Source organism: Alternaria novae-zelandiae, assembly GCF_023758075.1.
Source record: "Alternaria novae-zelandiae strain BMP 2774 chromosome Unknown scaffold_1, whole genome shotgun sequence".
Lineage (NCBI taxonomy): Eukaryota > Fungi > Ascomycota > Dothideomycetes > Pleosporales > Pleosporaceae > Alternaria > Alternaria novae-zelandiae.
In genome coordinates, this window is record NW_026056961.1 from 883,406 (window position 1) to 911,187 (window position 27,782).

At 53.1% G+C, this 27,782-nt stretch overlaps 10 protein-coding genes across 10 annotated transcripts; 6 read left to right on the top strand and 4 right to left on the bottom strand.

The window, feature by feature from the left end:
• Nucleotides 1–582: 582 nt before the first annotated feature.
• Nucleotides 583–1,479, bottom strand: J4E88_000266 (uncharacterized protein; the record flags this gene model as incomplete). Its single annotated transcript, XM_049393945.1, has 2 exons — nucleotides 583–1,352; nucleotides 1,401–1,479. The coding sequence occupies 2 exons, from the start codon at nucleotides 1,477–1,479 to the stop codon at nucleotides 583–585; spliced, it is 849 nt and encodes a 282-aa protein (XP_049259774.1).
• A 386-nt stretch (nucleotides 1,480–1,865) lies between these two features.
• Nucleotides 1,866–2,372, bottom strand: SMD3 (small nuclear ribonucleoprotein Sm D3; the record flags this gene model as incomplete). Its single annotated transcript, XM_049393946.1, has 4 exons — nucleotides 1,866–1,977; nucleotides 2,026–2,155; nucleotides 2,208–2,268; nucleotides 2,325–2,372. 4 exons carry the CDS (start codon nucleotides 2,370–2,372, stop codon nucleotides 1,866–1,868), a joined length of 351 nt encoding a protein of 116 aa, XP_049259775.1.
• A 707-nt stretch (nucleotides 2,373–3,079) lies between these two features.
• On the top strand, nucleotides 3,080–3,857 carry J4E88_000268 (uncharacterized protein; the record flags this gene model as incomplete). Its single annotated transcript, XM_049393947.1, has 3 exons — nucleotides 3,080–3,307; nucleotides 3,359–3,685; nucleotides 3,771–3,857. 3 exons carry the CDS (start codon nucleotides 3,080–3,082, stop codon nucleotides 3,855–3,857), a joined length of 642 nt encoding a protein of 213 aa, XP_049259776.1.
• Nucleotides 3,858–7,856: 3,999 nt separating this feature from the next.
• Nucleotides 7,857–10,197, top strand: J4E88_000269 (uncharacterized protein; the record flags this gene model as incomplete). Its single annotated transcript, XM_049393948.1, has 5 exons — nucleotides 7,857–7,913; nucleotides 7,968–8,024; nucleotides 8,803–9,112; nucleotides 9,159–9,701; nucleotides 9,749–10,197. The coding sequence occupies 5 exons, from the start codon at nucleotides 7,857–7,859 to the stop codon at nucleotides 10,195–10,197; spliced, it is 1,416 nt and encodes a 471-aa protein (XP_049259777.1).
• Nucleotides 10,198–10,605: 408 nt separating this feature from the next.
• J4E88_000270 (uncharacterized protein) lies at nucleotides 10,606–11,512 on the top strand (the record flags this gene model as incomplete). Its single annotated transcript, XM_049393949.1, has 3 exons — nucleotides 10,606–10,612; nucleotides 10,785–11,237; nucleotides 11,295–11,512. 3 exons carry the CDS (start codon nucleotides 10,606–10,608, stop codon nucleotides 11,510–11,512), a joined length of 678 nt encoding a protein of 225 aa, XP_049259778.1.
• Nucleotides 11,513–11,888: 376 nt separating this feature from the next.
• On the top strand, nucleotides 11,889–12,831 carry J4E88_000271 (uncharacterized protein; the record flags this gene model as incomplete). The annotated part of the gene is made up of 2 exons (XM_049393950.1): nucleotides 11,889–12,205; nucleotides 12,258–12,831. 2 exons carry the CDS (start codon nucleotides 11,889–11,891, stop codon nucleotides 12,829–12,831), a joined length of 891 nt encoding a protein of 296 aa, XP_049259779.1.
• Nucleotides 12,832–13,513: 682 nt separating this feature from the next.
• Nucleotides 13,514–14,384, top strand: J4E88_000272 (uncharacterized protein; the record flags this gene model as incomplete). Its single annotated transcript, XM_049393951.1, has 3 exons — nucleotides 13,514–13,871; nucleotides 13,932–14,156; nucleotides 14,221–14,384. The coding sequence occupies 3 exons, from the start codon at nucleotides 13,514–13,516 to the stop codon at nucleotides 14,382–14,384; spliced, it is 747 nt and encodes a 248-aa protein (XP_049259780.1).
• Nucleotides 14,385–14,869: 485 nt separating this feature from the next.
• Nucleotides 14,870–15,616, bottom strand: J4E88_000273 (uncharacterized protein; the record flags this gene model as incomplete). The annotated part of the gene is made up of 2 exons (XM_049393952.1): nucleotides 14,870–15,240; nucleotides 15,316–15,616. 2 exons carry the CDS (start codon nucleotides 15,614–15,616, stop codon nucleotides 14,870–14,872), a joined length of 672 nt encoding a protein of 223 aa, XP_049259781.1.
• Nucleotides 15,617–16,444: 828 nt separating this feature from the next.
• Nucleotides 16,445–19,155, bottom strand: J4E88_000274 (uncharacterized protein; the record flags this gene model as incomplete). The annotated part of the gene is made up of 5 exons (XM_049393953.1): nucleotides 16,445–16,592; nucleotides 16,644–17,641; nucleotides 17,689–18,805; nucleotides 18,859–18,889; nucleotides 19,128–19,155. 5 exons carry the CDS (start codon nucleotides 19,153–19,155, stop codon nucleotides 16,445–16,447), a joined length of 2,322 nt encoding a protein of 773 aa, XP_049259782.1.
• A 3,312-nt stretch (nucleotides 19,156–22,467) lies between these two features.
• Nucleotides 22,468–26,224, top strand: J4E88_000275 (uncharacterized protein; the record flags this gene model as incomplete). The annotated part of the gene is made up of 5 exons (XM_049393954.1): nucleotides 22,468–23,115; nucleotides 23,166–25,448; nucleotides 25,498–25,714; nucleotides 25,769–26,039; nucleotides 26,197–26,224. 5 exons carry the CDS (start codon nucleotides 22,468–22,470, stop codon nucleotides 26,222–26,224), a joined length of 3,447 nt encoding a protein of 1,148 aa, XP_049259783.1.
• Between the last annotated feature and the right edge of the window lie 1,558 nt (nucleotides 26,225–27,782).

Consider the following 27,782-nt stretch of genomic DNA (forward strand, 5'->3'; position numbering starts at 1 on the left):
TGATTAGCGCTTTCGATACCAAGCTTGCGGATCTTCCAACAGATCACCCAAATCTCTGTTCAGTAAACCACTTTCTAACGAACCCGGACTCGCATGAATTGCAAAGCGCAGCAGCGCTCCTCGCCACCCATCGAGGAGAGGCTCCATCGCCGCCGTATTCGTACCGATTTGATCTTGTGGTATCTCACTTGACGCTACATCATATCCCTTCGATGGCGGAGATCCTTGCGACTATGCACAAGTGTCTGAAACCCGGAGGTGTGGTCGCGTTAACGGATTATGAGGACTTTGGACCGGAGGCCGTACCGTTTCATCCGATGAGTAAGAGGCCGGGTGTAGAGAGGCATGGGATTAAGAAAAGCGAGATGGAAGAGTTATTGTTAGGGACAGGATTTAATGAGGTGAGGGTTGACGAAGCCTTTGTTCTGCGGAAGGAGGTTGATGCTGAGGATGGGAAGCCGGCGAGAGAGATGGATTTCCCGTTTTTGTTGTGTTTCGGGGTGAAGAGTTGAAATAGTCGCTGGTAGGTAGGCATTTACGATAGTGCTCGGCAGTGTCTGTGGCAGTCCAGATATGTCCGTATCATAGATCTTTCAGCAGGTCGTTCACTGCCTTTGCAGCGAAACGTTTTCGCTCGGCCTCTTCCATGCCCTCGCCCATTTCCTTAATCGCAACCATCTTTTGCATCATGACCTCCAGGTCTTCGACCTCTTTGTCTCCAGGTTCCTGGCCTTCGTCGTCGTCGAACCCGGCTAGCGCACCTTTCATACCAAACAGCTCCATGTTCATCTCCGCCTCTTCTGCCGCAAAGCTGCCTTCAAAACCGTTGTCATCTTCGCCCAAGTCTAGGCCCGCCATACTTTCCCATTCCCCAGCCTCGAGCGCTTCCCTAACTCTGTGTATGCCCGTCGCCTCGCCAAACTCGTTCTTGCCCTTCTTCTCTGAGTCGACGTATTCGAAACCGTAGTCCATGGCCAGTTCTTCCCAGTCTTCATTGCTCTTCTCAAGGTAAGGTGTTATAGATTGCGGCATCGCGACAGCCAAACACACCATGTCACCACCGTAACCACAGGCACGCTCGATGACATCGGAAACGGCCTGCATGGTGTCTTTGATCACTTCTAGCTCCTTTGCTTCGACTGGCTTCTTGAAGCAGTATATCCACGCACCGAGCGCAGTGACGACCTCGCGAGCTTCGGGCTTGGTGAATTCGGTGCGCCATTCCGCGACGTTGCTGAGCTCATCGACCCAGATGGGAAGATTCGCGGTGTAGTATTTGGTCTCGAGACGCCATTCGTGGGTAAGGCCGGCCGTGGTGTCGGAGGTTTGCTCTGGGGCGGACCCTGTGAGTTCTAAGCCGAGTCAGTAGATGCGCGTAATGCAGAGGGTGTATCAAGTACCCTTCAGCAGTGGGAGTACACCTGCTCCCGGCGCACCGATAGCGAGGATGCGCCGTGGGTTCTTGATCTCCATGTCCATGTTGTGTTGGTTGAAAAAGTGTCGAGTTGCGGAGTTCTCGGGGGTCTCGCCTTTGGACGTGGGGTAGGCGCCCGCCTGCCGCAGGGACTATCAGACATTCGCGACTGCGACCGGTTGCGTTTTCACTCCATATGCCGCCGTTCATTCTTTCAGCACGCGCTACTCTTGGTGATGTGGAAATGTGCATTCATCCCATTCAAAGGTATCATCAAATTTGTGGCTATCCCAATTTTCAGCGTATGTCCAGCAAGAACGATCTGGTTGCATACCTGTCCTTCCCTCCATTGTCTAGTCCTGGCACCAAATGGCGCGTCCTCGCTGCTGCTGCGCTTCCAGTAGCATGCTCTCTGCTTATGTTGTCTTTTCGCCCGTAACTTTCGGCTCGTTCAGCGACCACCGCCGCGAGTGCTGGCCCTGGCCCTGTTGACTGTGGCCCTTCCACGCGCAAGACCGACACCGCGACCCCTTGTGCCTCTTGATCGGAACATGGGTGCGTTCCTGTGACCTGTCAGTGCCTGTCTCCTTCCAATAAGGCATAAGTCTTACCTCAACATGTCTGGGACGATGAAGTATCGCACATGGCTTCCTCGAATGTATACTTGTTCGAGATGTGAGACGCGGCCGTCGCGGGCGGTTACAGTGATGTCTTTCAGCTGTACGTTCATGTTGTCCTCGGCTGTAGCTGGTTAGCATAACGCCTAAGAGCTAAGAGATATATGGGGACGTACCTTCAATCAGCTTGCCGCGGTAGACTTCGCCAGATGTGATTTCAAGTGTGACAATGTGACCCTGAGACCTGTTAGCGCAGGCTCAAGTACTGGTAGAGTCATTGACGGTGAACGTACTGCTGCCTCGTTGAGGAGCTTGATTGGGATTCCGATAGTGCTCGTCATTTTGGCTGTATTGATTCTCGTCCAATTTGACTGGTATTACTAGTTGAGTCCTTCGCGTGTTCGAAGCCGTAGGATGGTGGTAGATCGCAACAAGTGGAGACTTCGTGTCGTGGTCGCAAATCGCGATCGGGGCGCGATTGTGTTTCGTAGATTTCGTCGCCTTCTCGGTACGCAGGAGTCGTCGGTAACAGTGCACGGCGCAGTCTTGGGTGTCGTGGGTGCAGAGCGCGTGCGCGGTGCTAATATCGCTGTCTACAGAAAGTTGAGGTTGAGCTTGGACCATGGCTTAGTCATCATGCCATCCCTCTCTGCTGCCTGCTCCTCATCAAGAACTCTATGTCTGTTCAAGCTACACCCTATCAAGTTGCGTCCATCTTATGTCGGCACATTCTCATGTACTCTACTGTGTAGTCCTCGTGTCTATGATACCAGATTCTCTCCTTTCGATGACATAGCCGTACGCTCCCCCGTAGCGCAGCGAAAACAATCTGGACTTTGTTGAACACCAATACACTCTGCATCTTCGAGCAGAATAAATGTATAGGCAGGCTAAGCGGAGTTCACCGGTACTGATTGCAGCGGTCGGTCTCGAGAGTTGCTCGGAACGAAATCGGAATCGTCGGAAATAACATCTCTGGAAAAGCAGCGCGCAACAAGCGCGTCACCATCTAGTTCCACCATCGCAATCACACCACGCTGCATCCCAAATGAACATCTCGGGCACTTTGAATGTCTTCCGACTGATCTGGAATCCGACTCTATGTCTCCCGCAACATACAGTCTCGACATTCAATCATCTCCCTATTCCCCTGTCGAAAGCCTTCAAAAAGGATGGGGTCAATGAGCAGAAAGAGGTAGACATTCAAGCTGTAGTGCTCGACAAAGACAATTGCTTTGCTATCCCACATACCGATGAGATTCACAAGCCATATGAAGTACTGCTACGCGCATTTTCCCGCCCAGAACGTTACTAATCACCATTTTAGGATCATTTCCAGCGCCTGCGACGCGCTTATCCAGGCTCAAAACTCTTGATAGTGTCTAACACAGCTGGCACATCATCCGATAAGAACTATGCCCAGGCCGATATCTTGGAGGCCAACACCGGTGTCAAAGTGCTGCGACATACCACCAAGAAGCCTGGCTGTAAGGAAGAGGTTATGGCTTACTTCAGGGCGCATCCGGATTCTGGTGTGACCAGACCAGATCAAATTGCAATAGTAGGAGATCGCCTGTCTACGGACGTCATGATGGCAAACCTCATGGGTGGATATGGAGTATGGGTCAGAGATGGAGTACAGGGACGGGGTTTTGTAAGTGCTTCAGCTCAGAGAGCGCATCCTCAATAGTGACTTAACGCAGTCGCAAATAATGTCTTTAAAGCTAACGGAATTGTAGTTTGCGAGAGTTGAGGACAGGCTGCAGAGCTTCCTCTTCAGGAGAGGATACGCTGCGCCGGATCCTAGCCGGAATCAGTTCGAGTAATGCATGAGGTAGCACGGCCGTATTGAGCAGAAAGAATGCGTATCTGCTTGTTCGACGGATGATTTCAATCCGAGCGGTAAACTACAATTTCTCCTGCGAGATTTCGTCGTGGAGATTCTTTCGTTCTGCACCACTACGGATTTCAAAACGTGGCCTGTTGTAGGAGTCCGTTCGCTTCCAATGCGCGATATATGTACATTTCATGCTTTATGGTAACGTCGCGTTCGCGACCCAAGCAACGATTGGTGGGTTTTTCCTTTGCAAGCGGCACACTTCCTAACCACAAATCTTAAACGATGCTGTAGTGAGCATCCTTCACCAGCCTTCGCTAATATCGACAGAAAAGCCTATTTAAAAGAACCAATCCTACGCTTAGTAAGTGAGTCCCTGCGTGCTCGGCTGGCCCCGCACTCGAATCCCACGGAGGGCCTAACCTCGAACCTTCCCCGTCTGAGCTCACCTCCGTCCACCCTCGATACTCCGTCAACGCCAAAGCCCAGAGCAGATAGATAAGCAGTCCTGTCTCGATACTATCTACTACAAAGTGCATCTAGCTCCAGCAGACTTGCTACGTACGATCGGGCCGCTTGTCAATAGACTCACCTGTCTTTTCTAAGCTATGCTGCATGTCAGCATGAACGGCAATCCACCAGACTGCATCGCATGCCGGTCTGTGCCACTTCAACTTACGCCCCAGAACTTTAGCCTGCGATTATGATGGCCTAGTCCAATACTTCGAGCCGGGCGACAAAGAATACGCCTTACGCCTTCACGACCTAATAGAAGCGTATGTTCAAAGATGAAGTAATTGCTATAAGAACGGCTCTTCTTCATCTCGAACAGCTTCTTCCCATCCCCATTCATTCTTCCAATACGCAACAGACCCTTCATAGATTGAAAGAGCTATATACCGTACGCCTGTCCTCGGCGATCTTCATCAAGTACATCCTAGTTCCGAGTCTCTTCCTTTCGCACGATCTACGATATGTAAATTTCAATGTATATACGCTCGCCTTTACAACGGCTAATCTTACTTAGAACACAGCCGCGAACATGGTCACTCATACCACTATTCTCCGCGCAATCATCAGCTTCGGTCTCTTCGCTACGTCAACAGTTGCCGCTCCAGCACCAGTTGCCGATCCTGTAGCCCTTGCCGCTCCTGCACCCCTTGCCAAACCCGCCACTGCCGCAGCAGCAGCAGGTGAATACCTAGGGGTAAATTCTCCCATGTTAGCAATCTTGATGAGACAGACACTAACTTTGGACATCCATGATTTAGGGCATTAACATGGACGCCTATTGTATCAAGGAGATTGGACCTCAGTGGAGAGCTCTTCGGTTTGATAGTACATGCAACGGTTGGAAGTGCTGGGATGCGTACACTAATTTCAAGACGGGTGTCAACACTCCTCGGGCATGCGTTAATCAATATGGGGCTGGAGTGTATGCTCGGTGCAATGGGGATGCGCTCAGTTGGGGCTGCTATAAGGCATAGACGGACATAAAATTCACATTCTTCCTGTCGTTTGTGGCTGACATGTCGCTTTCGAGTTGATGGTTTTACGTCCCACTGTTTCATGATCCAGATTCAATGAGGACTTTGCCAGGTCTTTCAGATGCCAAAACACATCCATTCTTACGCGTTGCGTATTGGTTACTTGGCGAGCCTTCATTCGCAGCCTTCATTCCAATTTGTCGCGTTTCCGAATTTGAAGAGCGCAAACGTAAGCAAGACTTCTACACAAAGCTTGCATGGCTGATGGCATACGTCAATTTGCCGTATGTGCACTGTCTAGCAGCAGAAGGCCAGAATGTGCGCGGACTAATGGAAGGGATGCGGTTTGGGGCGGGATGCGTAAGGGGTTGGCCCGAGCTTCCCCTGCCGAGGATATGTTGCACACTCTTATATTACGACCTTTTTGAAACTGGTAGAGGGCTATACCAGACTTCCAAGGTTGGACACCTTTTCGATGATACCCACTGGCTTATATATTCATCTTAATGCGTAAGGGGACCAGAAAGAGTTAATAGGTGATGCGGGCTTATAATGGTAGCTGTATAACGTCCGGATTTCGAAGACGATATGCTCCAAGGTCGAGAGCCTTGCCACATATGTTTGCGCCTGCTTATCACTACTTCGGCTACACCAAGCTGCGCCGCATAGTAGCATAAACGATTTTTACAAGTAAAATGATCTGATTGACAGTTGTGACGTGGCTCGTAATCAATATGCCTGGACGACCTACATGAAGGTGCATGTTCGCAGCAGGAGCAAATTACTGTAAAAACTACCCTTCTTCACCTTGAATAGCTCCCCTCTATAGTCACCCACTCACCGAGCATAAAGCAACAGTTCTACAAATCCAGAGACCCAGACACGATCTACCTGTTCGCATCAGTCTTCATCAGATACCTAGGTGTGTGGCAGTAGCGAGATCTTTCCTTTCCCCAAACTGAGACATAGAAACCTATCTCTCCAATTACTAACTTCCACTCGTCTGTGTACAGGGAACAATATGGTTACCCACACTACAGTTCTCGGTGCCATTATCAGCTTCGGCCTCCTCGCCGGACCAGCGTTTGGCGCCCCAGCAGCGCTCGTCGCGCCAGCAGCTGCTGCAGCGGCAGCTGGCCAGAGACTCGGCGGCATAGACATGCCCCGGGCCTGCCGTGAGCAGTTCCCTCCCTTTCCTTTGACTGCTGGCCGGGTCGGAAATTCATGCAACGACTGGCGATGCTCAGGTGGAGCCCTCAACGTCGGTATAGTCTTGAATGTCGACACTCCTGCAGTATGTACGAGGCAGTACGGCAGCAACGTGTATGCTTGGTGTGATGGTGGATGGGACAAGTGGTCTTGCTATAGGGTATAGACGGACAGGAGGTTAACATCAAATTGAGAAATAAAGCCCTCCTATCGTGCTTGGTTCATACATCGCAATCGGATTGATGCTTTCATATATCACTGCTTCGTGATATGTATGTAGTAAGGAACGTGGGAATTTGCAACGCCGGTCGGATGTTCCAGTACGTGCGTTCTAACACCACTTTGATCACTAATATTTGGCGAGTCTTATTACCCTCGAACCGGTGAACTCTTTTCGCATGTCCACTGAATTCATCGATTCCAGAGGACCCAGCCGGAAGTAAGACATCTCTCGATTCGCAGTCCGTAGTCAAGAGCGGTGCGCCAGAATAGGATGCTAGTGGGCGGGCCATGATCCAGGAATCTATCTGCGCTCTTTCAGGCAGATACATAAAACCGTCTATCACGAAGCCAAGCGCAAGAATGTTGACTGCTGGGCTAATAGACGCTAATATGAAGATGAGCGCGTCAAGAGGTACCTAGGCAGTGATACCTAGCTGCGCAACTCCAGGCACCACCCGTACAGAGTGCCCTGTGAGCTGCGGGTGCAATGTAAATGTATATGCGGTCGTAACCATCATCATAATCGGTTGGAGGCGCAGCAGAGTATTGACCGGCAAGTTCTCATGCCCGGAAGGTGATTGGACGGTACCTAGGTATCTAGGTTCACGGCTGCCTCTTGACGCCCCGCTCGTTCGCGTGCCTCGTGGCGTCAGTTTTCCGAAAGCACCAAGCACAGCCTCACGCGTTCCCACAATTCGTAACCAACAAACACGATGCACAAATGAATAATGGCCATGTGTCGTTGACCAATAGGAACGTGATCAGCTGAGGGCGGTGCAGCGGCTCCACTGGGGCTGAGTAGGCATTAGCTGATGGTCAGCGTCGGCCACTTCCAAGGTTGTTCCAACGGTATCGCAAGGCATACATTATAACCTGACCTTCCATCTCAACCTTGTCTGATTTCATCTCGAGATTCAGCCTTGTCCGACATCCTCAATCCTCAACCTCCTACTACAAGTTCTACACGCAAATAGTAAGATGGGTGTATGTTATCGGCCAGCTCCTTGGCTGCCCCTCTATACCCCGCATGCGTCATTCGTGGCTGATTCGTAGCAAAGCTCGCAAGTAAGATGCAAGCGGCGCAGGCTGCTTCTGGATATCCTCCTCCAGGTGGACAAGGTGGCTACGTAAGTGTCCAGATGAAAGGGTGATGTTGGCAACGATTCACTAATGCAACGTAGCCTGGACAGCCACAGTATCAGGCGTATCCAGGTGCCCAAGGTGCCGGTGCTCCCGGGGTAAGCCCAAAGCTCTTTCTTTCTCTTGTCACTTGCTCTGCGTCGTCATCGCCCTTCTCCTACCCGCCACTTAAGACTGGGCATTCGCAAGCCTTTTCTTAGGGCTCCACTTGCTTTTGGCTTCCAATAAATTATCGCCCGCCCGGAGCACGTCCACTCTGGATTCAACCCGCCACACTTTGTTCCTGGACCTAGCCACACATGCCTCTATCAAGCAAGATGTCATCTAGCTACACTGCCTATCAGCCCAACGCCGGGCAGGCGCCAAATCCCTATGCGCAACAACAACAGCCTGGTCCTCCTATGCCTCCGCGCCCTGGCTCTTATGCGCCGCCACAGTCACCTTTTGCGCAACCGGCAGCTCCCACCCAATATGGCGCATCTTCACCATATCCACAAGGGCAGTCAGGGTATAGCAGACCCCCACCACCACCGCCAGGACAACAGCCTTCATCTCCGTATTCTCAATCGACATTCCCACAGTCCCCACAACTAGGTCAAGCGCCCCCCGCGCAATGGAATCAGCCACAGGTCCCGCCGCCGTATGGACAGCAACCACCACAACAGCCTTACCAGCAGCAAAGCCAATGGGGTCAACCACAGCAACCCGCTTATGGACAGGCGCCGCAGCAATATGGCCAACCTTACGGCCAGCCCGCTTTCCAGCCGAATGTTCGTACTAATTTAGATTTTTTCGATTTTCAGACCCACGTATGAGCAAAGACGCAGAGCTAGTGACTTTCCGCGAAGATTTGTGCAGAGACTAACGTGATATTAGGGTGGACCACCAGGACAGCCTCCGCAGGGCCAGTATGGCGCACCTCCACCACAAGGAGGATATGGCGGCGGCCCGCCCCCTCCCCAACAGGTCCAGGCCGGACCAGCTGAGATTGCGGGCTACAAGCAGCTTTTGCAAGCCTGCATTCAAGAGAAGGGCCTCCAGAACTTCCCGATCTGCCAGAATCTTGACCAGATTGCCCAACAAGCTCCCTCCAAGATCAACCAAGTCATCTCGCGCTGGAAGATCCAAAAGGAGATTGCCAATGACATTGTTAAGCTAGCACTTTACGACATCGTGCTATACATCGGTAAGTCGTTCAATTCGAGAATGCTGATCAAACTGACACCTACTAGATGACAGTGGATCCATGCAGTTCGAAGAGGAAGGCAGCCGTATAACAGACTTGCGCCTTATTCTGGACCGAGTCTCTTTTGCTGCAACTCTCTTCGATAACGATGGCATCTCTGTCCGCTGCATGAACACTGATCTTTCGGGCGCTCGCAACCAACAGGGCCGACCTCTCCAAGATGGCGTCGCAACTGAGGCTCAGGTCGCAGAGATCATGCGTGGCGTCAACTTCAAGGGTCTCACACCCATGGGTACCTCCATGGAGAAGAAGGTCATCAATGAGATAGTAGTTCCAAAGGCACGCTCAGGCCAGATGCAGAAGCCGGTATTGGTCATCGCCATCACCGATGGGCAGCCGGCGGGAGAATCTTCAGCCAAGATTTTTGAAGTCATCAAGGAGACCTACAGACAGCTCCAGTCGACTCCCTACGGGCGTGGCGCTGTCGCCTTCGAGTTTGCTCAAGTAGGAAACGATACGACTGCCAGGCAATTCCTCAGTCGGCTTGATGAGGACCCTGAGGTTGGCCCTATGGTTGATTGCACATCCAGTAAGTTCCAAATATTCCAGACCAGACCTGTGCTGATTGAAACTCAGACTTCGAGAACGAACAGGAAGAGATGATGCGTGCCAACCCTCCCGTGGACTTGACTCCCGATCTTTGGATCATCAAGCTTCTCCTCGGTGCGATTGATCGAAGCTACGACTCGAAGGACGAGAAGAGCAACCCAGCACCTGGCGGGTACGGCGCACCACCCGGCCAGTATGGCGCACCTCCTCCAGGTTACGGCCAACAGCCACCCCAGGGCTATGGTCAACAGCCGCCGCAAGGCTATGGACAGCAGCCACCCCAGGGTTACGGTGCTCCACCTGGTCAGCATCCGCCCCAAGGATACGGTGCTCCACCCGGCGCACCTCCACAAGGCTACGGTCAACAAGCACCTCCACCAGGTCAGTATGGTCAGCAGCGACCGCCCCAAGGAGGCCCCGGTGGATACCCAGGTCAGCAGCAGTATGGCCAACCCCCACCAGGCGGCAGGTACTAGGAGTTGCCCCATGTAGCTGTTCCCAATGGCGTGAGTACTCGTTCAGATGATGGCTCGGCGTGGGACTGGTATAACCCGTAGGTTCTGAGAATCGTCACTGGTGAACGTTTTTAATAGCTTTACACAATATGTCGTTACGACTCTCTTTACTCCGTGAGGAATGACTATGTTCTTTAGAAGATGCTGTAGGGCGTATCTTTCCGCAATAGGCAACCCTACAGACAGTCTAGTACTTGACGAAGAACTTGCTTTATCAAATACACACTACGCGTCGCGTGAAATGATCCTATCCTTTCTACGCCGCAATCAGCATTGTCAAGCAAGCATCGCGATTCGCAACTCCAAGAGGTGGGACATGGAATGTGAAACTACACGATGCTTGAAGCTCTTTTCAGTTGTCAAACAGACATGGCATGTAGTGCGAGCTTGTGCATTGCTGAAGCCGCGTTCGCATAGCGTTTGCGATACTTCACCAGCCAGCTAGTTAGAGGAATGAAATTCACTGACGGAGCGGACTATTTATGTGGCTACTATGAGTTTCTGAGTTTAATACTCACACCAATCTAACTACTGTTGACTACTAGCAGATCCCAACATCTCCAATCGCCGCATACTCTCCAACACCCGAAGCGCAACCATGCCAACCAGCCCCGCAAAACTCCACGGCGCAGCCTTGATCGCACCAACATACCACATCACCGTCAAAGTCTTACCACCGTCTTCATCTAGCCACTATCTCGCGCACATCCGCGCTGTCGACAACCCCGCAGAGATCGCTCGCACCCGCGAACACCGCTCACTCAGAACAGCAGCAAACGACTGGAAACATGAGCACTTTACATGGAATTCTTCCGACATGGACCGCGGCCTGAATATCAGACCAAGAATCAAATGCGAGCTGGAGTGGGAGAGAGACAAGGAAGATGAGGAGACGGCGCGGGACATACGAAACCTAGCGGAGCAGAAGGGTGAAAGGGTGCCAGATAAGCGAGAGGCGCTTGCTATGGCTTGGTTAGCGAGGGCGGGAAAGATGGCTGTTGGTGAGTTTGCCGTTTGTCCAAGTTTGGCGGTGTTTTACGATACTAATGAGTTGTTAGGTCGTGCCATATACGAACCCGATTTCGGGGTCAGGGATGAGAAGGAGTTCTTGATCATCAGCAGGAGAGCCGGAGAGTCCATGGAGGCGAGCCTATATGTGGATGGGAAGGGAGAGGAGAAGTTTGTTGCGAAGGCTGTCGGGGAGAATCATTTCGACGCTGTTATGGTGCTGGAGAATGATTTGGTCGAGCATCACAGGCGGAAGATGCGGAGGTAGTACATGTCGAGGTTGCAAGGTGACTGGGGTCTCGGCTTTGATGTGATCGAATTGTTTGCATGCACCCTCAAGGCCTGCTATATGGAGTTTGGAAACGCGTGTATCATATTGAGTGGTATTATTCATGAGGATCAGGCCTATACGTTGAAGCGTTCTATCGTTGTATGAATTGGATGCTTCTTGACTGTCTCTCACCTTTGATTGTCAAACCATGACGTAGGGCCTAGAGGCCCGGGTCCTTGAGCGTTTGTCTGCCACGCGCAGCTAGAGCTTCCATCCTTGGATCTCTATGCTACCCACGGTAGAGTCAACAGATCACAACCCGCAGATACGATTTCTCCCATCAACCCCCACATCAACCCCATGCACGTTCCAGATGGCCAGTTTCGAGGAAATAGATCGCCGGCTTACGAGAGACTTCAACGCTGCTGTTGAGCTTCTCCAACAAGACGAATTTGAGAAGTGTAACGATGCTTTGCGCAATTTGCTCGCCGACTCCGACATCTCTAGATATTACCGCATCAGATGTTACACAATGCTTGCAGGTGGTTTGGATGATTTTCATGAAGCATACGCCTTTTACGTCAAGGGTGAATCCCTTTGGCGTCTTACGGAGGCATGGTTTCGTGTTTTCCCGACTCCGGCTGCGAAACAGACGCTGGATGACCTTCGCGAGTGTTTGGAAGAGATAAGGTCAGTTTCCTCTATACTGTTCGGAGGCAGAAACTAAATTGCATACCTTCAGGGAGGCTTTGCTCAACGACGAGCAACGACCCGAGACTGTGCCACTTCCCAACGTCGAGGTAGATGTGCTTCGTGCTATAGGAGCATGCTATGACGGAGTGGAGGAGGACCTTGAGATCGCGGAGGTAGAGGAAAAGGCGTGGTCAGAGAACGAGATGAGCGACGAGGACATGGGCGGCGAAGAGGAAGTGAACGACAGGGAAACGAAGGCTGAGATCGAGCATACATTGGACGACAAAGAGGAGAGCGAGGCCCAGAGGGCTGGCGAAGAGCAGACAGCGCTACAGGGTCAAAAGCCAAAGGGCGAGATGGTATGTCTGAAAGCTACTGCTGTCACAGGGGTTGTGTTGACATCGCGCAGGTGCTACCATACCGTCCGCCACACATACGCTGACCCAATTTGGGTAGAGACAGGAAAATCATGTCAGAGAAGTCCTGAAGGCCACATGCTTGATCGAGCACCCAAGTTTGAGTCTACGATAGACGCAGACCAGGTCAGGCTGGACAACCCAGCATCTTTGTCGGCGTCTAGGATATCGATCCCTACACACAACCTCTGTAAGACCTTCCTGTAGCGAGCAAAAACTGAGAGTTTGTCACGGATGAAGTGGCTAGAGTTTGTCATGGACGAGGTACTCCACCCGCCACGTGCACCTTCCGCTGTAGCAGTAGCGAGCCAACGGAAAAATTCCCTTCAACGTCCGCAACCTTACAACACTCCCGTGTGACGAGTGTGACTTCAATTTGTACGCCATATGATCACTATTCGTTGCTCTTTCAGTGTTTAGATTGCTCGCTTGCGGCTTCCCGGGGAGAATAGATTACCCCAGACGAAAACCAGGGACGCGCGAAGCGCGCCGCTGTGTGCCACAACCACATTCGGATGCCGTTTCAATATCACCACAATATCAACTTTTTCGCTTGTGATTGGAACACTGAGCTATCAAGAGCCTTGGAAGCTACACGGCGCGCTGCATGTGTGTGGCCATGGAACAACAAGCTATGTTTCGCCATAGCGGCTATGCCCGTTGCTGCTACAAAGCCCTAGGCAATGACTTGTAATCATCTAACAGTACTATGTGATCCTTGACTTACCTGACACGATCGGTCGATGTGCTCCGTCTCTGATTGGGAATATCATGAGAAGCCATACAGACGATGAAGACCTTTGAAGACATATAAGAGTAGGTAGAAACAAGTGCAACGGATCAGCATCAAAGCAACAACATTCGCTACCATTCTCTCACACACTCCACGATGTACACATCCGCACTCCTCCTCGGCGCCATCGCTGTCCTTCTCGACACAGCATCCGCCCACGGCTTCGTCAAAGGTGTCAACGTAAAGGGCACTTTCACCAACGGTTCCGACCCCGTGTGGTACTACTTCTCCAAAGACAGCCGCCCCCAAACCGCAGGCTGGGACGCATTGAACCAAGACATCGGTTTCGTCGAGCCCGCATCCGTCGGCACAGCAGATGTGAACTGCCACAAGAGTGCCACTGCAGGACGTCTCTACGCTAACGTCAACGCCGGGGATACCATTGAGTTTGAGTGGAACACTTGGCCTGATAGTCATAAGGGCCCGATCATCAACTACATCGCGCCTTGCAACGGTATGCCATCTGTTTAAACCAGTCCAGCGCGCACTCTTACTAATCACTTATTTCATGCAGGCGATTGCACCACTCTAACCCCCAGTGCTCTCCGCTGGTCCAAGATCTCTCAATCTGCCATCGTCAGCCCTGGAACTTGGGTTACAGACACGCTCATCAAGAACAAGTTCAAGGTCTCCACTGTTCTTCCCGCCAAACTTGCTCCTGGCAACTACGTTATCCGTCATGAGATCATTGCTCTTCACGGTGGGCAGAACGTGAATGGCGCGCAGTTGTACCCCCAGTGTAGGTCACTCATCTTCCAGGCTGCTTTCGATGTAAAAAGATCATATGCTAAGTATTGCTGTAGGCTTGAACCTCAAGGTCGGTGGTAGCGGCTCTGTTGCACCGACGGCTGGCGTTCCTGGTACCAGCTTGTACACAAAGGACATGCCGGGTATCGTGTTCAACATCTACACCAATCCTACGACTTACACGTTCCCTGGTCCGGCGCTGTGGACTGCTGCTAACTAGGCGCTGTTGTCAGAGCTCTGTGCTCGAATGCAGAGGATTGGACGACTATGGGCTCTAGGGCCTTGGTTCTGAACTTGCGACTGACAATGTCAACTGCGGGCGGGTGGTGAACGAGTTCTCTTCGTGTTTATACTTGGTTGTCTTGATATGTACATAAACCCGACATTCTTTTATCGGATCGCACCTCGAATTGCAGGCGATCTTCAGAGGGCTCCGTTCAGTGTCTTGTGTAGGCCTCATGAGTGAGACCCGTGAATGTAGCTGGTTCAGCAGGCGACGCGTGAGCAAACTGTCCGTTGGCATGAGCGCGTGAAGTTTTGTAGAGGTATATTGCAAGCCTAGCTCGATGCCTAGAATTGAAACAGTAACACTAGGAGGACTGATCAGCCAACCATGGGTGAAAAACGCCAGACTCCTCATTTCCCTTTTGAACAATACACTCGACACACGGTCGATCACCTTCTTCTCCACTTGTCGCATTGCTCTCACTTCTTGACTGTCTTAGCAGCCTTGCCAACAACCTTGACCAGCTCTCCGTATGCCTCGGTGAACTCCTCGTCACCCTCGCCGGCCTTCTTGCCCATCCTGTCCTTGCCGATCATGACCACACTAGTGGGTCGCTTCGTTGCGCTTGCCTCGCCGAGCTGCGCGCGGCTCTTGATGTAGATGTAGGGTACGTTGTGGTCTTCGCAGAGAACGGGGATATGCGCAATGACGTCCATGGGCGAGATATCGGCGGCGATGACAACAATGGCGCTGGGGTCGTCGAGGGAGGATCCGGCGCCTGAAGCAGCGGACTTGCGCAGCGCTTTTACGACTTCCTTGACACCGCGACGGAGGGTCTTGGACTTGGCGGCTGTAGCAGGATGAACGTTAGTCTTGTTCTTTCAAGTGCGCAAACAGGCCAACACATATGAAGTGGGAAACATACACTTCTTGACGGTCTTGAGGATCTTCTTGACCTCCTTGTCGTTGTCTGCGAGAGGGAAGGCAAAGGGAACGAGTGCGCCGCGCGGCTCATCACCGTCCACGACGTTGACCATTGAGACTTCTGGCTCCTTCTCGAGCTCAGCCTCGAGCGCGTCTACCATCTCGACATCGCCCTTGACCTTCTTTTCCTTCTTGTCCTTTTTGCTCTTGGACACGCCGTCTGTCTCTGCGCGCTTTTCCTTCTTTTCCTTCTTGTCCTTCTTCTCCTTCTTCAGCCTCTTCTCTTCGATATCTTTCGACATTGTGTGGGTAAGCGACTGTAGGTTTTGGGTAGGAATTAGAAATGCGAAGATGTGGTGGCTGGTAATGCGTCGTGCTGAAGTCGGTTTCGCGAAATTTTGGAAGAGAATGAAGCTTCATCTAGCGGGCCCCGGGGTGGTCTGTGCGACTAGTGGCCTTTTCAAGAACCTCCAGGGCTTGGAATGCTCAACTTCGCGAAGAACACAAACATCACAGCAAGGCAGATATCAATTTGCGTTCATGTCATGATGGCATAAGAAGACGTATTCATACAGTACTATTTGAGACCGATTTACACCTTGACTTCATATCCACTACCGTAATATCTCCCATCTCCGTCACCGCGAAGTCGAATCATGACATACTATGGTATATGTAAGGAAATAGCCCAATGCCACCAAGAAAAGGCATTACCGAAGTACAGGCAAAAAGAAATAGATATTAGCAAGAATGCAACAAAGGCAGCGCTAGTAGCAGAACCGAAGTGAAGCAATAACGCGCCTAGGGCCAGCCTTCAACAGTCCAGAAATGCCGATGGGTATGAGCGAGGGAGAGGTATTAGAAGAATGCCAAATGAGTAGAGCATGAGCTCGAGAGTGTAGGAATCTGGACCAGACCCGCCCTGTGCGCCGTATTACCCCGATCTTGAGAAAAATGAAATGAAATGAGATAAACAATAGACCGATGCTGGGGGCGCCAAACTCCTTGCCATGCTCCCAGGTGCAAGGAGAGGACGAAATATAGGAAGGAAATCCACAGTCTGTAAAAGTAACGCGACATGGAAACAAGATCGTGGAAGATCGCGACCAGTTCCGGAAGCTGTCTCTCGCTTAGTAGGCCATCTGCATCTCGAGCACCTGGACACCACCAGCAGCCATTGATGGCGTAGCGGATCCGGAACGAGACGACATGGCATCTTCGTAGCCAACAAGTGCTTGCGAATGTAGCTTGAAAGCTTCGCCCATAAGTTTGGTGATGCTAAGTATCGTTAGTGCCAAGTTACTGAAGAACAAATAGGCATTTACATACCCCCAAACGACGACCTCGTCGATCATGCTGCCCCATAGTCGCGCGACAGTGGAGCTCAGCTTTGCACCGTAGACATCCACGGAATCGTCGTCAAACAGATTGCGCAGCTTGTTGTACATGGCCAGCTCCTCCTCGGTAGCTGGCTCTTCGTCGTGCTCCAGGCGGTAGAGCCATAGTGTCAAGATGACCATCAGATCCATGCCGGTAAGTGGATGCTCGATGCTCCAGTTGGTAGCGGAAGTTCGGGCAACCCAGCGTATGCCTTGCACGGCAGCAACCTCGATGCAATCGAAGCATTCTTGGATGACCTTGATCATCTCTGGTGAACGCTGGACCTTGTCGCGGGCATTCGTCATAGCAGCAGCTACTTCGTAGGAGTCGTGATAGCGGAGAGCTTCTTGAATGGACTTGAGATCGACCACGAGTCGGGCCCTGGTATTCCTGTACAGCGCCATGGCGTTGAAAATGAGAGGATGGCCCTTGTGTGGAGCGCTCAGTTGGACAACGACTGTCTCAGGCTCGCAGAGCTCAAGCGACTTCTCCCATGTCTCCAGGGCCAGGCGAAGCTTGTACTCGGTGACTACGTCTTGGAGAGCTTCAGGGCTACGCTTGTGGTACCATACTTCGAGGAACAGTGCGTTGATCATGACGCGTGTCGCGAAAGCACTGTAACGAGCAGTCTCGCCTTGGAATAGGTTGTCATGCGCTTGGCGGAACGTGATGATCCTGGAAGCACTCAGGCTCTCGCGCCAGGCTTCGTCATCTGAAACCTCCATGGTCCAGAGCGACTCCGAAGAAGGCAGCTCCAGGGTGTCGAACTCGTTGAAACCCATTGCAGGAGTGTGGTTGTAGGTGAGCGTCAGTAGGCCGAAGAAGATATAGACCGCATAGTAAGTCCGTCGGCATTGCTCGTCGACAACCCATTCTTCGTGGTTTGGCTGAGCGCCATCACGAGCATCTGATCGGAGCTTGAGCTCGTACCGATTTCCAGCGACCATCTACGATGTGTTAGTGGCGATCGTGAGCAAGACACACTTATACGTACGTTGGCAAGAAGACTCTTAATCGAGCAAGCCCACTCAAGGCCCTTTGGATCACCACTCCAGCTAGAGAAAATCATGTTGAGCAGGGTGCTCTGCATCGTCCACAACGGGCATTTGCGGGAACTGAAGTTTTCCTTATTCTGAAGGAACTGGTTGACTAGGACCTTTGATCCAATGTGCAGCATATAGGCTTGGTCTTGGTCAAAGATGTACAGAGCACCTATCGATAGCACAGCAAGCAATAGCGGGGCAGACACCTCGGTGGGGTTGAAGGTGGCGGGGTGCAAGAAAGGCAGGTGGTGGTGGAACAGATCGAAGTACGTCTTCAACAGGCGGTTCAGCGTGTTCAGACTGGGCAAGTGGAACGTCTCCAAGAGCGAGTTCTCACTGTCGTACTGCTTGATGTTCTCGTAGATCCTTGCACACTGCTCTTCAGAGTCCAGCTGAGGGGCGCGGGTCATCATCAGAGCCTGATTGGGGCCGGGCGACTTGCGGTAGTCAACTGGTGACACCGGTCCCATCATGGAGGGGTAGGGTGACAGGGCACCAGGAGTACCTAACCCATTGCCGCCGTTCATTGCTGAGAAGGTAGGCGCGAGGCTGTCGCTGCCAGACATGGTGCGCTCCATCAGGGGTGGAAGCTGGTGGGGATGCGAACCGAGCGCGCTGGCGCTGTTGAAGGCTGAGTGTGTGTTGGGCGACGACTTGGGCTCGGATTGAGGCACCATTGAGTCTCGCCACGGCATCTGCGGAAGCATGTTCTGGCCAGGGGCAGTGTATGGGATGACAGGCTCCATCATCGATGGGCCCGTGGGCGAGATGACGGGCTCGTTGTGCTCGGGGATCATCTCGGGCTCTTGGCTCGCCATTGCCTTGTGGTGGAAGTCGGTCATCAACATGGCCGCAGCGTTAAGGTCCTCATCCTCGTGCATCGCATCGTTCTCAGCTTCGATGCGCTCGAGTGTCGTCGCGCTCTCGGCCGTGGCTTGTTTCTGTTCGGCTGCCTTGGTGTTCGTTCGGCGCTTCTGCTCGCTGGGGAGGGGCGCGCCACCATCCTTCGCGTGAACGGTGCGGTCGTGTCGTAGGAGGAGATCGCGACGTACGAATGTCGAGCGACACCTGGATTTGGAGTCAGCACATTTCCCATAATGCGTCTGTGCAGGGCAACATACTTGGCACATTTGAACGGTCTCTCTTTGGTGTCTGTATGTCGTCGCAAACGTCAGTTTCAATCTTTCCAACAAACGCGGGGCAGGTAGCAACAACAGTACGCGCGGGGCGAACGCGTAAACAGCTACCCCGCCCAGCGAAGCTCCATCGCGACGGAAAAGACGGGAGTTTTGACGTACGTGAGCGTTCATGGCGCGATCTATGTTCGCTACGGCTGAAAGCGCGGTTGCAAAACTGGCCTGGACGAAGTTCAGTGGATGTTCTCACATACAGCTCCTCGTGCAGGGTGCTGCTGACATTTGTATTTTTTTTCAGGCGCGCCTGTTTTGCGCACGGCGGGCGAGGAGTTTGATGCCATCTCAATGGATGGAATGGGGTGTTAAAGCGTGGTGGTAGATGGACGATGTGTCGCGCTGTACGCTTCGTGCATCCCGTGTGTCGGAAAAAGCTGCGAAGGAATTGCCGGTGAGAGAAAAGAGAGGAAGTCGTAGGCGTCAGCACCGTATGGCTACGCGTACGACGATGGAACAATAATGGCTACTGTTGAAGATGAGATGACCTCGGGGAGGGGTGACTTCAAGGAGGACCAGTGCAATGTCGCTGGCGAGGCACCTCTAGGGCTACTCTGAGAGGGGGGGTTCGCCCGTGCGTCCTGCGTCCGCCTCATCGCTAGATACATCTCCCATCCCTGTGAACGGATAACACGCTAGTGTATCTAACGCGACTTGTCCAGTGTCTAACATCTATTAATTGCGATGCTTTTGCTGGCTCTGCCAGGTGCTTGTATAGCTGGCAGCTTTGAGGTTGCCAAGATGGTTAACAGTGACAGACACCCCGCTACCACCCAAGGTTGCGAGGTACTCTTGACTATCGCACACCGAGGCCATCAACAACCTCTGATACTATAATAATCATCCCGAGTTCTTACATCCCGGGGTAGCCCTAACCATTAGGCTTCTGGGCCCAGGTGTGCGACATGGCAGCCGCCTGTCCAATGATTCTCCCACAAGAGCCTCAACGAGTATGTTTCGCCGTACCACCCGCTGTCACTCTCTGGCCAGCAGACAAAGTGGCGGTAAGAACAAGGTCGAGTACACTCTTGGAGGAGTAGTGGGCCGCCAGTTATCAGATGCAGGCCATGCAGATGGTGGCTCACCGCCTCACTTCCCACCTGGGGACGCCTGCGCCAGTTCTTTGCAACAGCTTTCAATACCAAACAATCTGTCGCCCCTCCCTCCAGGCCGGCTGGTCTGTGTTGCACGATGACGAAGGGCGCGGGAAAAGGGGTTGCAGAGGGGTAATCACCTTCACAACATGACGCCCAGGATACTTGCAAGTCGTGCCACGAGTAATTTCAAGACGATCGTCGGCTGCCCTCTGGAACTCTATCCATACTTTCGGGCCAGGATCCCGTTCCCCGGACCCACACTGGCATTTAGTCAGGTCCACACCTGCAGTAGACTGCCACGGCTTGCAGAGCTCACACGAACATTCAACGCCGCGAACACGGTGCTTCTTGCGTGTGTCGACAGACACACCGATTCCACCGACCCGTCTGGCCGAGGTCTTTCGGCTCGGGACAACACCTACACACGATCGAGCGTCCCGTCAGCAGAAAGTGGCAGAGTCCGCTAAATTATGCCCCGCTTGTCTTCGTTCAATCGGGGGAGCGCGTATAATCCTGGACCTTATAGCGTCGGTCGCGGCCTAGCAAACGCTCTTGCTGCCATGACACTCTCTTACCCTCACCGTTCCTGAACACAAGCCACCGCTACACATGCCTTCTACAACCCCTCTAACGGCCCCTCATTGACCACTGTATCAGCGAGGGGCTTTACTTTTCACTGAAACCCCCCGCGCTAGCACGCTTGCCGTAATGCTTTAGAAGCAGATGGTGGTTTCAAGTGGCACTGGATGGCCCTTCCGCGCCCTCACGGACGCGGCAGGGCCGTACTCATCCGCCTACGCCGTCAGGTAATTTCATTTTGATCGAGGCAAACATCTAGCTCATTTCAGTGAAGACGAATGGTGGCTGCAAATTCAAGCCGGTATATTGACGTGCCATCATGCCCAGTCCCATGTGAAAGGTACGCCCTTTCGGCCCTGCAGGACGCAGCGAGTCTGCCATTGGGTTCAGCGGATACTTCGATGACATCTGAACGGCATGTCGCTGCAGGCCCCCACGTGCAGCACGGCAGCTATCGCATCCTGCTCTTCGTTTGAGCTTCTCCTTCTACAACGGCACCTATTCATTTCTCAACAATGCCCATGTCTCGGGAACAGCAAAGATCTTGATCAATTGATGGCTGATCCTCCGGCCCACCAGCCAGTGTCACAGAACCCAGAAAATGCCTTTTCCGCTTCCACGCGACAAACCAAGCAAGTTTGAGACTGGTATCGGCCACTAAGATCCGCAATAATCATTCCGAGCTTCCATCACACCTTCCACGATGAGATGCGCGTGTCAGTCACCGCTCTCACCCAGATGGCCGAAAGGGCCGCGGAATACAGCGCCGGATGCAGTGATATAGGCATGCTTTTGTAGTATCACGGTGTAGCATTGCCGCGCCTCAGTCACTGCCTGTTGTTCTAAGGATTTGGAGGTTCAGACGAGGAGCAGCACAAACAAGCAAAGGTCCCCCACTGAGTTGCGGGGCATCGAGTGACATCCCGTGCAAACGAAATGCGTAGGGTCGGTAGATACAAAACGTTACAGGTGGTGCAAGATAGACGGTCGCACAATGCTCGATGCGCCGGTATCCGCCCGCAACGGGAGGGAAGTCCTCGCTATCCTGGAGGACCACGTTTCATAGCGCAAAATCCCGAGAATATGCAACGAGTCAGACAGTGTTCTAGATGACAACTGACTGAAAGTTCACCGTCCCCGCTGCATCGCCAGGCTCTGCGGCGTCAATAGATGTTGCGTACCACAATGAGGGCCCGGTGGGGCCGTATTATCAATGGCATATGTATAGCATGCATGGTCGGTGTAGACAGCCACGACAGCCTCGTTGACAGCTGCGGCGTGAACCATGGAGATGTGCCCGCTCAGGGACCATCGCTTACCATCTGGCTACACTGAGTACATGCACAAACGGCTGCAGGTTGGCAGGGCAGATAGATGTGCATGGAGAGCAATATGTAGCATGTTGGCGGATTCCGAGAATAATCCTCCTGGGACGGGTCCGGGTCTTCTTGACACATTGTTAGCTGCTTTTATCCAACGCCCAACACGTGATCCATGGATGGCACAGCGCGTCCCCACTCCACCGCTGCTCACGACGCCCACCCTGGTGTTGCGTTTCTTTCGCTCGAGCCCATTCTTCTGCTCAACCATAATCACACGAGAGAGCTTGCTACGAGGCTGGATTCGCTGCTCCGGCCCAGCTAAGCGCGAACGTCAGGCTCCTCATTGCCTGGTCCCCCTCTAGTCCAATCAAGCAACCCCCGGCTCTAATACACATCCTCGAAGGCGTAAGCTCAGTCGGCCCACATAGCGACCGCGTCTACTTTAACCCTGGGTTGAGCAGAGGGGTACTCGCGCCTGGGCTGTTGTTGCCTCCTCCACCCACACGCCGGTCGCGCCAACAACGTAGACTCGTTACAACGCCATGAGCTTCGGCACCACGGACGCGGGCGGCATGTACGTGCGCGCCCTGTATGACTACCAGGCAGACGACCGCACATCTCTCAGCTTCCGGACGGGCGACATAATACAGGTTATTACCCAGCTCGAGAGCGGCTGGTGGGACGGAGTCATTCACGGTGTCCGCGGCTGGTTCCCGAGCAACTACTGCGCCGTCGTGCAGCGCCCGAGCGAGGACATCGAGAGCGACAGAGACGGCATCGACGCCGACGACGACCACGAAACGCGGTCGACGGGCGGCGGCGAGTTCGACACGTCGGACGGCGAGTCGCTGAGCGGCGGGAACGACACCATCCTGCCCCTCGAGCGCAATAATGTGCCGCACAACAAAGAGGAGGAGGCGGCGTTCTGGATACCCCAGGCGACGCCAGACGGCATGCTGTTCTACTTCAACACCCTGACGGGCGTCAGCACAATGGAGCTGCCCCTCGAGTCGCCTTCTGCGAACGAGAGCGGCCCACGCAACCGCACCGACGTCTTCATCCCCGACATGTCGCGACCGCCAGCTGAGCTGCTCGCGTCAGGCTCCGGCTACCACATGGAGGACACCGACGACGAGACGTCAGCGTCCGACCTGGAAGGGCCCGGCATGAAGGGCTCATTCCGCTCGCGCGTAAGTTTTGCGCTACTCTACGTGGAGCGAGTACTGACACTGTACCACAGCACAGGCAGCGCTTGTCCGATGGCCTCTCATCGGCAACCTCGATGGAGTCAATGAACGCGGGCTACCCTGGCAGGTCCTACGACCAAAGCGGCATGAGCTTCGCAGCTTCTTCCGCTATGCCTCCCACCGGCACCACGGCCACTTCCTTTGCGAACAGCCCAGCTCTTAGCGGGTCGAACGGCACCACGACGCAAACGCGCAAGTTCTACGACGACGTGAGCCCGGTTCCTCTCACCTGGAACAGGATGGTGGAGGACATGCGCCGTGCCATCGAGCGCTACAAGCAGGCTATCAACAATAGCGACAGGTCTGAGTTTGTGAAGCGCGCCGAGGACGTTTCGGACCACCTGCGTTTGCTGCTCGCTGCTGGTTCAGGGACCACGGACAACCACTCCGGCAACCCCTCTATCATATCTACAAATAAGGCCTTGTACCCTCACTTCCGCGAGACCATGTCGCGATTCTCCAAGTTGGTGCTGTCTTCGCATATCGCTGCCTCCGACTTTCCTCCCCCCGATTCCTATTCCAAGTGTCTGAAAGAAGCAGAGGGCGTCCTCAACGGAGTCTTTGGTTTTGTCGAAGTAGCACGCCAGCAGCGCGGAGAAGAGATTCCCCGTCTCGTGCCTGGATTTGTAGCCGGGAACACCACCGGAGGCAGTTGGCAGAATAACGGAACTGACACCCATGACTCCAACAATTCCATGTACTCTGACCAGGACGACTATGAGCCCTCCGTTGAACCAACTCTCAAGCTTGACTCGCGCGTATTGGAGAGACTGCAGGATGTTAAGCGCTTGATCATTTCCAGTCTCCGGCGATTGGATGAGCAACTGATGGTCAGAGACCCAGTTATATCACATAGGAAACACCAAGCGATAGGTGACCACGTATGCAGTGCCGCAGGAAAGGTGTTGGAGGCGTGCCGACCCTGGATCTCGACCATTGAACAGATCAACCTCGCTTCTCTCGACGCAGATACTCACGGGCAGCAACTCAGCGAATTCAGTGTCCAGAAGCAAAAGGCCTACGACGTCGTATCTGAACTCGTAATTGCGTGTCAAGGAGTAGCCGCACCCTTGGGAGACGAGTGGGCGGAACTACGTGGTGATTCACTTGAGGACCGCATCAATGCGGTGCGAGCAGTTGTCCGAGATCTGGAATCGACGTGCACCCAGCAATACGGTCTGTTGCAACAACTTTCGGATACAGTCCCCCTGTCCGACATTGTGAGCCGTGCAGACCCAAGGAGAAACACCGATAGCGAGCTACCAAACCATACCCGAGGGCCATCTGGACAAGAGAGACCTTTGCTTGGCAACATTCCCAAGGCAGACACGTACAGTGCAGGCACACCTCTTGGTGTCGACGAGGGCAAGATCGAGCCAGTACGATCAGCTAACAGCAACAAGAAGCTCAAGGACTTCTTCGGTGAAGTCCCTGTTATTCCACAGCAGGCGATCGAAGAAACCCCCGAGTACTTGAAGCTCGACCATGAGGGCGAAATATCCTACGATCACAAATCCGTACCACCACAGCTGAAGGGTGGTACTTTGGCTGGTCTTGTCGAGCAACTGACGCGTCACGACCGTCTCGATCCAGCTTTCAACAACACCTTCCTGCTTACGTATCGATCATTCACCACGGCTTCTGAGCTATTCGAGATGCTGGTCAAACGATGGAGTATACAACCACCCCATGGACTGGCCAAGGAGGACTATCAGCACTGGGTAGACAAGAAACAAAAGCCGATCCGGTTCCGAGTTGTCAATATTCTTAAGAGTTGGTTCGACAATTACTGGATGGAAGGTAACGACGAGGAAGCACGCATCCTGATCCAGCGGGTGTACAATTTTGCGAAGGATCATGTTGCCACAACAAGCACCCCTGGAGCGGCACCACTGATGACATCAGTGGAGCAAAGGTCTCGCGGCCCAGATATGCCCACGAAACGCTTAGTCCTCACGTTGAGTGCACAAACGCCGCAGCCTATTCTGCCCAAACACATGAAGAAGCTCAAGTTCCTGGACATTGACGCAACGGAATTCGCCCGACAACTCACGATCATCGAATCCAGACTATACGGAAAGATTCGCCCTACGGAGTGTTTGAACAAGACCTGGCAGAAGAAGCTTGCCCCCGGTGAACCTGATCCGGCCGCAAACGTCAAGGCGCTTATTCTCCACTCCAATCAGTTGACGAACTGGGTCGCACAGATGATCCTTACACAACAAGACGTCAAGCGCAGAGTGATCGTCATCAAGCACTTTGTCAATGTCGCAGATGTAAGTCAACGAACGCGTGCATGCGACATCTATTGCTAACACAAACCAGAAATGCAGGCAGCTGAACAACTTTTCTACACTAACCTCAATCATCTCAGCGCTAGGAACAGCACCTATTCACCGCTTGAACAGGACCTGGAGCGCCGTCAACCAGCGCTCTATGGCAACCCTGGAAAGCATGCGCAAGCTCATGGGTAGCACCAAGAATTTTGCGGAGTACCGAGATACGCTCCATCGAGCGAATCCACCCTGTATCCCTTTCTTCGGTATGTACTGCCCCAGCAGCATCCCTGCATCAGCCGGCTAATCCATGTTACCAGGTGTCTATCTCACCGACTTGACCTTCATCGAGGATGGTATTCCATCGCTGATCAAGCGCACAAACCTCATCAACTTCGCAAAGCGCGCCAAAACCGCCGAAGTGATCCGCGACATCCAGCAGTACCAAAACGTGCCATACCCACTACAGCCTGTGCCCGAGCTGCAAGACTACATCCTCACCAACATGCAGTCTGCAGGCGACGTGCACGAGATGTACGAGATGAGTTTGAGCGTCGAACCACGAGAACGCGAGGACGAAAAGATTGCAAGGTACACTACCTATTTCTCCTTTGATCGTTCCAAAACTGGGCTAGAAGGATAGAGAGAAAAACTCAAATCAAACCCCCGCTTCAAGAGGAGGACACAGCAACAAAGCGGGGATATGAATGCGTCTTTTGGAGAGAAGATGGGGCTAACGGCGTTTTAGGCTTCTCTCCGAGAGTGGATTCTTGTGATGAGATTGTGACAAATGACGATGATACCCCCCTCGCACGAAACACTAGCATTGTTGTTTCTCATAGGAATCTTTGGAGTATTTTGGTTGTTTTTCGGTATTCGGCGTTTGCTTTTCTGGTTTACCCACACCCCCTAACGATGGAATGAAACGAGTTGGGCTTTTTGATCTTCACCTTGGTTACTGCTGGCGTAGAGCGAACGCTTCACGCGGGTGCGTATAATTTCCTCCCTCTCTCTCGGGTCTCGCAAGAACCGGTAAGCTCCGCTCATGGGACGGGATATTATGATGGGCGCTTGCGGTTGGGAAAATCTTTCTTGTTCCATAGGTAGCGGAACGGCATGTCTTTTTGTCGCCGGCGCGCATCTCTGCAGTTCGTAGCTAATTCACACGCGATTACGATTTCTATATTCAGTGTCTGCAGCCATTGTGGCGAAGACATGCAGTATCATGACCCAGGGTCCCGTATGAAGCATATTCCTGGACGCTTTCTCGTGTTGTAGCTTGTCCGTTAGTCTAGGGCTCGTGTCTGGTTATTGGACGAGCGGCAAAGGTCGCTCGGCGTTTCTTTCCACCTCGTATCGCCGTCGACCCTGACTCTGACTTCTGCTAGGGTGCCGATCTAACGGAGCGACTCAGACGCGAAAGTGACGGTGAACAAAACACCAGTTCACGATAGGGCTGTAGGGTGGGGATCGTCACTTGTGCTGCGATGAGTTGTTCATTTGTTTAGTTGTGCGTGTGTGGATGCCATTAGAGGGTGAGGCATTCTCCGTCGCTGCTGGCCGGTGTCTCGCCTTGAACTTTACTCTATACTTTCTGCCGGCGTGTGAAGGAATGAAAGCAATCCGCCCTAGCTTCAGGATCTCAATCTGGGCTGGTATGCTCACATCGTCAAATCGTCAGCGTGGTAGTGCATATCGCAGACACGCGTGGATGAGCACTAGCACTCTACGATGCAACGCAAACTTTGCACCCCAGTGCAAACATGTCAGACTGCTTTAGTGCTCGCGGATGGATACTCTCGTGTTCCTCATCGGCAGATCGTCCTGTGCGGAAATTTCAGATTCCGCGCAGGAATGTTGTCCATCCGACGTGAGTGAGCATCGTGACTGATCCAGAGCTAGGAACGCTGCTTCCTAATGCGCACCCACTGCAATGGTCAGCGCAACATGGTACTAGGTGCACACATCGGAGGTGAGGCAGGCGCTACAGTAACCTCACCCCCGCAACGATCACCGAGGCGCCCAGCGACGGCCTCATGGAATAATTGCCCCAGACTTCCATCCTTCCATGGCATGCGCAGTCGCCATGAGAGCTCGGCAGGAGCGTGCCGTCTTAGATATGACCCAATGCGGTCGTTGCCGAGTGACGCCGGACGAGGATCATCCTCACATCAAATCTGAGGGAGATTACTGACAAGGGAAAGTGGCCAAAAGAACGACAGCCGTTGTGGTAGCATACCCCAGCTTTTGTGTTTCTGGCCTGTCAGAAGACGCGGGCGCACGGTGCAGTGTGCAGCCATCAAGGCTTATGACATAATGCCGAGGTGGACAATG